Source organism: Gorilla gorilla, chromosome 5 (genome assembly GCF_029281585.2).
Source record: "Gorilla gorilla gorilla isolate KB3781 chromosome 5, NHGRI_mGorGor1-v2.1_pri, whole genome shotgun sequence".
Classification (NCBI taxonomy): Eukaryota; Metazoa; Chordata; class Mammalia; order Primates; family Hominidae; genus Gorilla; species Gorilla gorilla.
Window position 1 is genome coordinate 155,863,034 of NC_073229.2, and position 13,497 is coordinate 155,876,530.

At 38.2% G+C, this 13,497-nt stretch overlaps 1 protein-coding gene across 7 annotated transcripts in view; it reads left to right on the forward strand.

The window, feature by feature from the left end:
* The window catches only part of ENPP3 (ectonucleotide pyrophosphatase/phosphodiesterase 3), a 105,616-nt gene that overhangs the window by 24,354 nt on the left and 67,765 nt on the right, over positions 1–13,497 (forward strand). For all 7 annotated transcript variants that reach the window (XM_063707875.1, XM_063707873.1, XM_063707874.1 and 4 more), the window contains 3 exons: positions 190–315; positions 3,458–3,518; positions 8,910–9,007. In XM_063707875.1, the coding sequence (XP_063563945.1) occupies positions 190–315; positions 3,458–3,518; positions 8,910–9,007 (285 nt within the window). The remainder of the gene's footprint in view (positions 1–189; positions 316–3,457; positions 3,519–8,909; positions 9,008–13,497) is intronic.

Below are 13,497 nucleotides of genomic sequence, written 5' to 3' on the forward strand. Positions count from 1 at the left end.
CTCTCTGCCACCTGGCTAATGAAGAAAAGTGGTGGTTTGCCCCTCATTTGGTATTATGTATTTTCATTTATTAATACAGATAAACCAAGAATTTGATTGTATTATTATAATATAGGAATAAATAAATGAAATTTGTATATTTTATACTGCAGGCTTAAATGCTCAGAACTGAATTGTATCGTTTTACAGCTCGAATATGGATGTGCAATAAATTTCGTTGTGGAGAGACCATATTAGAGGCCAGCCTTTGCTCTTGTTCAGATGACTGTTCGCAGAGGAAAGATTGCTGTGCTGACTATAAGAGTGTTTGCCAAGGTAAGCAGGAGGATGTTGACTCATTTGCCCCTGCGAGTTTAGAGGAACTCCATGAGTTTCCTAGAGCCATGCTAGGCTGCAAAAATCAAAACACATCAGAGAATCTTTAGTTACTCCATGTAGAAGAAAAGATCAAATGCATTTACTGTGGGATGAAATGTGGTTTGTAACCACAGAGGAGGAGAACTCACAGCATAGATATAGAGGAGAGATCTTAAAATTCCTTATTTCTCTGTAAGGCAAAGTCTTTTCCAATCCGATGACCTTGCCAGACGCAGCTGTAGTTTCAGACACTGAATAGCAGATCCTAAAGTTAAAATATAGAGAATGAGGTTATCTAGCTCAGATATCATCTTGTTAAGCCAATGTTGTTATTGCCAAAACAAATGTGTTCTCAATGGTTTAAACTGCGAAGGATCCTCAAGGAGTGAATGTAGACTCGAGATTAGAATTCAGGTTATTCAACTCCTTATTTTACCCACTCCCCACTTTATAAGTGATATGACTTAAAAAAATCACCAATTCCTCTGAACATCTGATGAAATTTATGAAAAATGCATATATACATACGTCAACCAAATTTCTTCAAACTATCAATCCCTTTTTATAACCTCACACCAAACTGAGCTGACAATTTTAATACTTTTGACAAAAAAAAGATTAGGTTGAATTCTGATTTCTGAAATAGGAGGAAAACGTTATAGTAGAAACCTTAACTGTAATCTACTATTAGAAAATAAGTTGTGTACCAGTGGATGAATCAGTTTTTATACAAAATATAATTTAAAATCACCTGAAAAAGAGTTATCAGAAAAGCCTGAAATGGTCACTCCTTTTTAAAAATAATAATTGCTCAATATTTAATACTCAATACTGCATCATTAAAAAATTTCTTTAATTTCACAAGGCAAATATAGGTTCTAGTCTGCTTCTTTCTCTAATAAATTCACTGACCATATTCCCTTCTGACCTCTTTAGTCTCCCTTATTCTGCTCCAATTTGGTAATTTTAACTTTTTAAACTCAAAATGGATCCTTAGGCCATGCAGTAATTTTTTTTACTGAATTCACTGGTTATTCTGATGGAGTTAATGTAATCATTTCAGTTTATTTTTTTAAATAAATATAAATGTTTTCTCACTCTGAGGATTTAACATTTTAAATATTTAATGTTTATTTAAATATTTAAAATGTAGAACATTCTACATTTTAATGAATTCTAATGAATTTAACATTTTAAAATATAAAATGTTAAATGTGCTTGCCAGCTTTCAGAATTAAAAAAAGCTAAATGATATTTGTCAAAATTGTATCTTTCAAGAGTAGTTTGAGAATTTTTGTCAAAATTGTATCTTCCGAGAGTAGTTTGAGAGATTTGAATCATTTTTGTGTGAGAAACCAGCTAATTACTTTTATATTTTGTTAAGTTTAGAATTTCTAAAAATGTTGTGATAAATTTCTAACACATACGGAGGTAGAGAGAATATTATGATGTTTTATCTCTAAGTCCATCAACTATTTTCAGCAGTTATCAATTCATGGTCAATCTTGTCTCCACATTGACAAAGTATAATTTTGAATAAAAAATGAACACGTCAAAGATTTACTAACTCATTTATAAGACAACCAATTAGAATTAAAGCTGGTTCAAAGAGAATAAGAAACTAAGCTACTAAATATGTATATAAGACTAAAAGAATGTTGGAATAAAATCACTAAAACCGTATCTTTTGGTGGGACATAAATGAATTGCATTTCTGTAGGACAATTTATTTGCTATCAGGCATGAATCAGTTATATTGCTATTTGTTTTCTATTAGTTACCTATTACTCTTGAATAAACAACTTGTAAAATGAATAATAAAGAGTAAGCTGGATAAAGATACATACCCGTTGGTAATTGGATAATACATTGTTGGGTTTTTTAGATAATTCCCAGCATGACATTAAAATGAAGTCTAATGATCAGTCCTCTTGCCTATTTCCAAGTTTTAGACTTTTTTCTTTAACAAAATATACTCATCGTTGCCCCCAACCTCTTTTCCATAATTTTACATTGTTTCAAAGCAAAACCTAGAGTAACTATCGTTCATCTAAAATATGTATTTAGATACATATTTTAAGTATGTGTCTAAAATATAAAGATAATTTCCATCAAAAGGTACATCATGCCTGCAGGTGTCTGTTTTGGGCTATGTTAGCCATTGATAAACATTGCTGAGATCCACTGGGGGATGCAGATGGTAACAGTCATAGTCTGTCATTTCTACTTCACTAATTAGCTAGAATGTTCTACAATGAGAAATATCCATGAAGCAAAATTTTTTGTTCTTGCTGATTTTTGTTAAGATTTTAAACATTTGTTAAATTTCCCCCATTTGATATCAGTTATTCTCATTGGCTATTTCTTTTTTTGATACTTTCCTTTTTCTCTTCTTTAGACTGTATGTCTATAGTTATTAAATCCATTTATTCTAGCAGTTGCGAAAATATTGTTCTGGAGGAAAAAAAAACATTATGAAGAAGAAGAAGAAATATCCTTTTTTCATCTAAAAGAATCTCCTTTGGGGCCGGGTGTGGTGGCTCACGTCTGTAATCCCAGCACTTTGGGAGGCTGAGGCAGGTGGATCACTTGAGGTCAGGAGTTCAAGACCAGGCTGACCAACATGGTGAAACCCTGTCTCTACAAAAAAATACAAAATTACCCGGGTGTGGTGGCGTACGCCTATAATCCCAGTTACTTGGGAGGCTGAAGCAGGAGAATCGCTTGAACCCAGGAGGTGGAGGTTGCAGCGAGCTGAGATCACACCATTGCACTCCAGCCTGGGCAACAAGAGTGAAAGTCCTTCTCAAAAAAAATAAATAAATAAATAAAATAAAATAAATAAATAAATCCCCTCTGTTTCTCTTGGTAAAGATAGACTTCCAGGTATTCAGTTAGTGCAGATTACTGGTCTCTGCAAGTCACTGGAGACACTGCCTTTGCCAACAAGTGAAAATGCACTTTACATGTTTTGGAAGAAATTAGTCATGGGAGTAACAGAAATTAAGTAGTTTGGGAAGATCATGTCCATTGGACACTTCCTTCTCATTTCTTGTCTGTGGTGCAGCAAGTATCAAGATTTCGATCTTATGCTTTTCAGGAGAAACCTCATGGCTGGAAGAAAACTGTGACACAGCCCAGCAGTCTCAGTGCCCAGAAGGGTAAGCATGACTGATACAGGGATTTTTATCCTCCTTTAACAAAGGTGCACAAAGAATGTAGTTAGTTGAGACGCAGAGAGGAATTTCCCCCACTTCATGTACATTTCGAAACAGAATAGTTCACAAAGGATTAGATTTCTTGTGGCTTCCAAGTTCTAATGGACTTTTGTTTGCTTTATTTTTTTACAAAGCCCTTTTATATTAATTTATTATATTCATGTCTTACAACGACGACTTTATTTTGTTTTTGTCTTTGAGACAAGGTCTTGCTCTGTTGTCCAAGCTGGAGTGTGGTGGTGCAATCACAGCTCACTGCAGCCTTGACCTCCCAGACACAGGTGATCCTCCCCATCTCAGCCTCCTGAGTAGCTGGGACTATAGGCACGCCACCATGCTTGGCTAATTTTTTATTTTTCTCTTTTTTTTTTTTTTTTTGTGCAGATAAGGTTTCACTAGGTTGCCCAGGCTGCTCTCAAACTCTTGAGTTCAAGTTATCTACTCGCTTTGGCCTCCCAAAATGCTGGGATTCCAGGCATGAGCCACTCTACCCAGCCACAGTAATGACTTTAAAAAATTGGTTGGAATATTAAATAGGTAATACTCCAAAGTTCTTATGGTCAGGATTGAAACTTAGCTTGAAATTACTTCTGCCAGAACTCCTTTTCCTTTTTTAAATAACTTAATTCCTGTCTTCTTTTTTTAAATAAAGATAGGGTCTCGCTATGTTTGCTAGGTTGATCTTGATCTCCTGGCCTCAAGCAATCCTCCCTCCTGGGCCTCCCAAAGTGTTGGGATTACAGCCGTGAGCCACCATGTCTGGCCAGAACTCTTCTATTAACATCTTGGCACCTCAAATTTCTTCTTGTTGAGAGCAGGGAAAGAGGTTTGTGCAGGCCTTGAAATGAAAGGAGGTCCTTGAAGGGTGAATGAGGAGAGCTTTGTCAGGGGGCATAGGTGATGAACACATGAGGTGACACTCCTACCCCACCCCTCCCATGCGTCTTTTCCACATGTTTATCAGGGCTGCTCCGCTGACTGCCGGGGCCTGGAAATGTGCATCACTTCAAGCCAGCATGGATTCCCCATTTCTCCATCCACCCCTCTGCCCTTCACACTTTTCTGGGCCAAGTAATGGGAGAATGGTGGAAGGGTGGATGAAAAAGAAAGGAATACCTGGCTTTAGGAGGAACTGGTAGAGGCAGTTTTTAAATTTAAGTTTTATTATTATTATTATTATTATGAGATAGGGTCTCACTCTGTCACCAGGCTGGAGTGCAACAGTGGCACGATCATAGCTCACTGCAGCCTCAAATTCCTGGGCTCAAGCTATCCTCCCATCTCGGCCTCATAAGTATTTGAGACTACAGGCATGGGCCACCACACGCAGCTAAAAATTTTTTTGTATTTTTTTGTACAGACAGGGGCTCACTATGTTGCCCAGACTAGACTCGAACTCCTGAACTCAACTGATCCTCCTGCCTTGGCTTCCCAAAATGCTGGGATAACAGGCATGAACTACTGTGCCGGCCAGTGGAGGCATTTTTTGTTTCAAGACGAGGTCTCATTCTGTTGCCCAGGTTGGAGTGCAGTGTCGTGATCATGACTCATAGCAGCTGCTACCTCCTAGCCTCAAACAATTCCCTCACCTCAGCCTCTTAAGTAGGTGGGACTACAAGCATGTGCCACCATTCTCAGCTAATTCATTTATTTTTTGTAGAGACAGTGTTTTTCCATGTTGCCCAGGCTGGTCTCGAACTTCTCGGCTCAAGTGATCCTGCCATCTTGGCCTTCCAAAGTGCTGTGATTACAGGCAAGAGCTGCTGTGTCTGGCCCAGTGGAGGCATTTTTAAATAGTGTTATTTCATTTTAAAAATGAGTATAGATAATGTGCCTGTTTTTTTCCCATGCTGCTTTGGTTTGTAGCTCAGATTCAGCTGCTGTCTTTGCACCTTGTGGGTGGAAGAGTAAAGGATTAGAATAAAATGAGAGGAGTTTGAGTCCTGATTTTGCCTGTAGGTCTTTTGCTCTAGTCACTTCTCTGAGCTTCCTCTATGAAACTGAAATAATAACAACGCCAGGGTCAGACGATTTCATGTGAGAATTAAATGACCTAAAGCAAGGGAATATGCTTGGTGAGCTATCAAACAGTAGATTAATTTTAGTTCTAGTGCATGGTACATAGTAGGTACTCAAGAAATTGTTAATATTTTTCTAGTGAAATTTTTCTATAGTCACTTGTTTTATCAGATGAACCTGATACTTGAATCTATTAAGGTGTGCCCATGGCCTTTTCTCATGGTTCAAATTACACTGTCAATTCATCTCTGAAAGCCTACTAATACCAGCTAACATTCATGTAGTTCTTATTTACCAATTTGTACTTTACACAATAGTCATCTTACATGTTAGTCCTTATAAAAACCCTTTGACTCTATTATCTCCATCCTCATTTTACAAAGAATGAAATGGAGGCAAAAGCTGTGAAATCACTTTCCCAGTGCTGCATTGCTAGTGGTTGCTGGAAGCAGGAAGCAAACCCAGGCATTAAGGACCCAGAGTCTCTGTGACATAACACTCCCGCAAGTCATAGGCTGAGCCCGTGATGCTGTGCAATTCATCAGAAGAAGGGGTAAGGGGCTGAATAAGGGGAAGAATTGTTTGAGGCACCAAGACTCCCTCACCTGTTGATAACCGGGAGGAGAGAGACATTAGGTGAGCAGGAAGGTTTCCAGTAAAGTCTTTGTAAAGAGTCTCAACAAACCTAGATGACTAAGCCCAGATGATTAGTTAGAATGGCCTTCTCCAAACTGGCAAATCACTGTCCACCTGAGGATTTGAGAGCTGGAGCAACATCCCAGAGAAATTACAGGACTGATTTGTCAACCTTGATGCAAGGCAAGACTAGAAAGGAACCTGGTGAGGAAAGAGGTGGTGGTGGTGGTCGGTAGGACACTGACCATTGCTTACAATCCCCTCATTCTCTTTATTCCATTGAAATCATTCCTGCCTATACCTTCCATCCCTGCATGGAAAATGGACAATGATGATTCTGCTCACTATGAACAATATGTGCTGCTAAAAATTTTAGTGGCTGAAGACATTACATAAAATCCTCTTGCCAGACATTTATGCTAGTATTCTCTTTGCTTGTTTGCCTTACTATTTTGCTAGTGATCATAGTATAGTAAGGAGCTTAGACTCTTAAATCAGACAGATGTGAGCCAATAGCCTAGCTCTGCCCCTACTGGCGGGGGACACCTTGGGTAAACTACCTGATCCTGGTGAAATAATAGATCTGAGATGACAGTTCTTGGCATGTAGTGAGCTCTTACTCAAGCTTCATCACAGGCAGTAAAAATAATATGGATGCAATGTTCAAGTTTTTTAGCAATTGGAGAAATAAAAATGAAAAAAAGATACAACTTTTACTCCATGAAATAGTCAATACATCATGATTTGTGTATATAAAGTCCTAGCTACCTGTCTTGTTTATGAAAGTACTGTATAAGTTAATATCTACTGTTGGGAATGAATTGTGGCAATATTTTGGTCTCCTTTGAAAGTTTGTCGTAGGCCGGGCGTGGTGGCTCACGCCTGTAATCCCAGCACTTTGGGAGGCTGAGGCGGGCGGATCACGAAGTCAGGAGATTGAGACCATCCTGGCTAACATGGTGAAACCCCATCTCTACTAAAAATACAAAAAATTAGCCGGGTGTGGTGGCGGGTGCCTGTAGTCCCAGCTACTAGGGAGGTTGACACAGGAAAATGGTGTGAACCTGGGAGGCGGAGCTTACAGTGAGCAGAGATCAGGCCACTGCACTCCAGCGTGGGCAACAAAGCAAGACTTCGTCTCAAAAAAAAAAAAAAGTTTGTTGTAAGACCAGGAAATGTGATCTTTATGAATTTATCTTTAGGAAATAATTAAGGGTGCTTTAGCTACAAGAATGTTCATGTCAGCAGAATGTAAAATGCACTCTCTAGTTAGCTTGGACAGGCAAGCTGGCCATTAAAAAAGGGGTGCATTGGATCTTTGGATTCCACTCTTGACCCCAGAGACAGGTGACCCTGTCTTTAATCTCTTCCAAGTTATTTTAATGGCATATTTATGAATATAAAGTTTTTAATCAGAGTTATGTTAATGACTTTATGAAAAAAAGAAGTATTTTCTCATGCGAATTACAGTAGGCCACTTTAATTTCTTCATGGATTTTCTGTACACTGCAGTTCAAACGGTCCCAGTTTTCCATTTTTATTTTTTAATTGAGGTATCCTATAGTTCATACACATTGAAATGGTCCTATCTTAAGTGTATAGTATGATGCAATTTGGAAATTCACTAAGCTATGTAACTTACCAATATAGAATATTTCCACCATCCCAGAAAGATAGCTCATGTCCCTTCCCATTGCTTACTTCCCAAAGACAATCACTGTTCTGATTTCTATCATCATACGTTCCTGTTTTAGAATTTTATGTACATGGAGTTAAACCACAGGCTGTCTTAGGTCGGAAACCTAATAACTTTCCAAATTGGAAAGTGCTCAAGTGCCTATGGACAGTAGAATAAGTTCTGGTTTATTCATTCACTGGAATATTAGATAGCTATGGGAATGAATGATCCATAATTACTTGCAACAATATGGAGGAATCTCAAACATAATGTTGAGTAAAAGAATTGAGACTCAACAAAATGCACACTATATGATTTTATTTGCATATAAATGTAAGTACAAAAATAGACAAAGCTAATCTATGCTGTTGGAAATCAAGATACTGATCATCCTTGGTGGAGTGTGGTTTGGAGAGTTTAGTGACCACAGGAAGCACAAGCATCCTGATAATATTCTGTTTCTTCATCTGGGTGATGACTACACAGGGAGTTCAGTTAGTGAAAATTTATCAAACTATGCTTCTGTGAAATGTGTGTGTGTATAACAGAAGTAAAATTTTAGGCCAGGCGCGGTGACTCACACCTGTAATCCCAGCTCTTTGGAGGCCAAGGCGGGCGGATCACTTGAGGTCAGGAGTGGGAGACCAGCCTGGCCAACGTGGTAAAACCCCGTCTCTACTAAAATTTAGCTGGTTGTGGTGGTGTACGACTGTAATCCCAGCTACTCTGAGGCTGAGGCATGAGAATCACTTGAACCCAGGAGGCGGAGGTGGCAGTGAGCTGAGATCGCTCCACTGCACTCCAGCTTGGGTGACAGAGTAAAACTGTGTCTCAAAAAAAAAAAAAAAGAAATAAAAAAATAAAAAATGACAGTGTCTGGCTATGGCCCAAAAGTTACCCAATTATTTTACCTTAAACACAGGTCTAAAAAAGGATTGCAATGCTTTTGAGGTAAATGTAACTATCCAAAACAATGGACAAATTTTGTTTTCCATTTTCAGGTTTGACCTGCCACCAGTTATCTTGTTTTCTATGGATGGATTTAGAGCTGAATATTTATACACATGGGATACTTTAATGCCAAATATCAATAAACTGAGTAAGTCTTCTGTAACTAGTGGCATGCAAAAGATAAAGACACCTAGTTAGTCAATCTCTAGATGATGCAACTTTCTTTCTGACTTTTAACGTTAATGGTTTGTCTTAGCCTAGATCCTCTCTGACTTTACCACATGGTTTCTACTTTCAGTCGGAAGTATATTTTCACACTTGCTGGCTTCTCCTACCTTTATTTTGGTGGGATGTTCAGCCTTTTGTTTGTTCATTTTGATTTGCTTTATATTTGAATGTAACTTCTGTCCTGTGGAAATCTATTCGTGTGTACTGCCTTGAAAGTGATGTTTGTCAGACCTAGGTTCTGGGGCTTAGCAAGGAGAATATAGCAAGAACCGGATCCTGAAGGAGCCTGGTGGACTTAGACAGATCCAGCACCTCCCACCACTTCAGCCGATATCAAGTCCAGGATCTATTTCCAGTTCTGGAATCAAACTGCCTACAACCGGACTGTACTACTTGCTAGCTGTGAGGTCTCAGACAACTTTCCTTCACCTTTTAGTGCCCCAGTCTCTTCATCTGTGAAATGGTGACTTCCCACCCGATAGGATTACTGTGAGAATGTACAGGTAGCATTCAAAAAATAGCTGTTTGATATGTGGCATACAATGGGTGGTTTTAAGTTATTGTTATAATTATTTTATTATCAACTTTATTATAATGTTGTACTTCTGTGTTAGGACACTTGGCCTTCACACAATTTAATAAAGGTAGTAATAAAGAGAAGTTGAGGCTGGATGTGGTAGCTTATGCCTGTAATCCTAGCGCTTTGGGAGGCGGAGGCTAGAGCATCCCTTGAGCTCAGGAGTTTGAGACTAGCCTGGGCAACATAGTGAGACCTCATCTCTATTTAATAATAATTTTTTTTTAAAGAAGTTGAGTACCCAAGGATACAATGCTAAGAAGCGGCATAGTTAGTTAGAATCAGAGAGCTAACTCCAAGGCGCACACTCTTCACTGCCCTGCAATTCCTCTCTTTCTTCTCCCTCCTCCGAGGCTGTTTTATATCCCTAAAGTTCTCAAATTTTATGTCATTTTTACTGGTTTATTGTTTTTCTTTTTCTTCAAGTTATTAAAAATAGCTGTTTGACTCTGGGTAAGTTGACTGACTTTTCTGGGCCTCAGTTTCCTCATTTGTAAAATGAAATGACTAGATCTGATGATTTCTACTGTTAATTCCAGCCCCAAATGCCATGGTTGTAGGAAGATAGATCACTACTTCCTGCAACTCAAGGTGCATTGTTTCTTCAGCTTCTCCCTCATTCCCTGAGGCAGATCTTTAGCAAAGAGACTGTTTTCCAAATCCAGGACCTGTCATTTTTCTGCTGAGTTATTTTGTCCTAGAAAGTTAACTAACACTTCTCAGTTTCTATCTTCCTATCTAAATTTGTCTTGATAAACTGGATATCAAATCTGGTGTCAAAAGGGAATTTGACTAGCCAGGGTGAACTGAACCTTTTCTAAAGTGAAATTCCTTGATTTGCTCATTCCATTGAGAATTAGAAATGACATCAATGAAATATTCAGCCACTAAGAGCTTTCTGCTTTTGATGTTTAAAATATTTTAAAACATTTAAAATATTTTTTAGTCATATAAACAACATCTCAATCCCCAAATGTGTGAAGCTATGATCAGCTAGGCCTACCTAGGCAAAATAGGGCTGTTAGTTTCTCAGAGGCCCAATTAAGAATAGATGTGGTAGGTAGGGGTACATATTCTCAGGACCACCTGAGGCTGTTTTGAGGGAAAATTGAAAAAGGAGAGATGTGGTTAAATAGGATTAGGATTATGTTAGTCTTGAGGTGAGGTATGTGACAGCAGGCCTTGCTGTTAAGGGAGTCCAGGGCCCCATCTCTAGGGTTTCATCAAACTGCCTGAGTCGGGCCACCATGGTCGTGTAAACTGAGCCTAAACAATATCACAGAGCAGCGAGTCATATTAGTGACTGTTAAGTGGACGAGGAAGTGGCTCTCTGAATCACACTCTAATGAGGCAAGAACATTGTCTTGTCTTAGTGCAGGTGGCAGCAGACAAAGATGGGCCAGGGCCAAGATCAGGAAACTGTCAAGTGGGATAGAGGTGATTTGGCCTATTTAGAAGACAGCCTTCCTGAAAAGTTAGATGGGAATCTGTGGATCAAATAAGACTAGAAGTAGCAGGTAGACAGCAGAGATCCAGCAGGGGACATATGCAGAGTTTTAGAGATTAGAGTTTGCAAGGTTGGCATTCGTGAACAGCAGAGCTCTTATACTGGCCATAGCAGATGTCATTTGCTGTCTGCTTTTTAAATTTTGTTAAGAATGCATAACATGAGATCTATCCTCTTAACAGATTTTTCAGTGTACAATGCAGTATTATTATCTATAGGCATAATGTTGTACAGCAGATCCCTAGAATTTACTTATTTTATAAAACTGAAACTTCATATCCATTGATTAATGATTCCACATTTCCCCCTTACCCAGCCCCTGGAATCCACCATCCTATTCTTTGCTTCTATGATTTTAACTATTTTAGATAACCTCATATAAGTGGAATCATACAGTATTAGTGTGTCTGTGACTAGCTTATTTCACTTAGTATATCTTCAAGTTTCATCCGTGTTATCACATGTTGCAAGATTTTCCTCTTTTATTAAGGCCAAATAATATTCCATTGTATGTATATGCCACCTTAAAAATCTATTTATCCTTTAAAGAGAAATAGATTGTTACCACATCTTGGCTCTTATGAGTAGTGCTGCAGTGAACATGGGAGTGCTAATATCTCTTTGAGATCCTGATTTCAACCCTTTTGGATACTCAAAAGTGGAATTGCTGGATCATATAATTTTATTTTTACGTTTTTGAGAAACCTCCATACCGTTTTCCATAGCAGCTATGCCGTTTTGCCTTTCTACCAACAGTGTACAAGAGTTCCAATTTCTGCATATCTTCATCAACACCTGTTTTTGGGGTTTTTTTGATACTAGATATCCTAACAGATGTGACGTGCTATCTCATTTTTAAATTTTTATTTTTAATTATTGTTATTATGTTAGAGATGAGGTCTTGCTATGTTGCCCAGGCTGGCCTCAAACTCCTGGGCTCAAGTGATCCTTCCATCTCAGCCTCCCAAAGTGCTGATTACAGGTGTGAGCCACTGTGCCCAGCCTCATTTTGGTTTGATATGCATTTTTCTGATGATTAGTGACATTGAACATCTTTCATACACCTATAGGATATTTGTATGTCTTTAGAGATGCATGATATCTTTCTTCTTTGAAGAAATATCTATTTAGGTCATTAGCCCATTTTTTAATGAGACTATTGTATTTTTTGCTATCAAGTTGTAGAAGTTCCTTATATATTTTTGAAATTAACTTCCTATCAGATATATGGTTTGAAAGTGTTTTCCCCCATTTCATATGTTGCCTTTTCATTTTATTGATTGTTTCCTTTTCTGTGCATAAACTTTTTGGTTTGATATAGTCCTACATGTCCATTTTTTATTTTGTTGCCTGGGCTTTTGGCATCATGTTCATGAAATCATTGCCAAGACCAATGTCATGCAGATTTTCCCGTATGTTTCCTTCTAGAAGATTTATAGTTTCAGGTCTTACTTTGAAATCTTTAATATACTTTGAGTTGATTTTTGTGTATGGTATAAGATCAGAGTTCAAGTTCATTTTTCTGCATATGGATATCCAGTTTCTGACATCATTTGTTGGAGTAACTATTCTTTCCCCATTGTGTATTCTTCTTGGCACCCTTTTTGAAGATCGGTTGACCATATAGGCTTGGATTTATTGATTTATTTCTGGGATCTCTATTCTTTTTTTTTTTTTTTTTTTGGTTTTTCTGAGATAGGGTCTCACTCTGTCACCCAGGCTAGAGTGTGATGGTGTGATCTCAGCTCACTGCCACCTCTGCCTCCCAGGCTTAAGCAATCCCCTCAGCCTCCTAAGTAGTTGAGACTACAGGCACTGCATGCCACCATGACTGGCTAATTTTTGTATTTTTGTTCAGATGGCATTTTGCCATGTTGTCCAGGCTGGTCTTGAACTACTGAGCTCAAGCTTGCCTTGGCCTCTCAAAGTGCTGGGATTACAGGTGTGAGCCACTGTGCCCAGCCTGGGCTCCCTATTCTTTTTCATTGGGCTATACATCTGTTTTTATGCCAGTAACATGCTGTTTTAATTACTGAAGATTTTTAATATATTTTGAAATCAGGAGCTTTGATGTCTTCAGCTTTGTTCTTTTTCAAGATTGTCGTGGTTATCTGGGGTCTTATCAATTTAATTTTTTTTTCTATTTCTGTAATAAATGTCATTGGGGTTTTGATAAAGATTACATTGAATCTGTAGATTGTTTTGGGTAATAGGAACATTTTAACAATATTAAGTCTTCCAGTCCATGAACATGAGGTGTCTTTCCATTTGTTTACATGTCTTCCTTAACTTCTTTTCCCAATATTTTATACTTTTCATATACAAG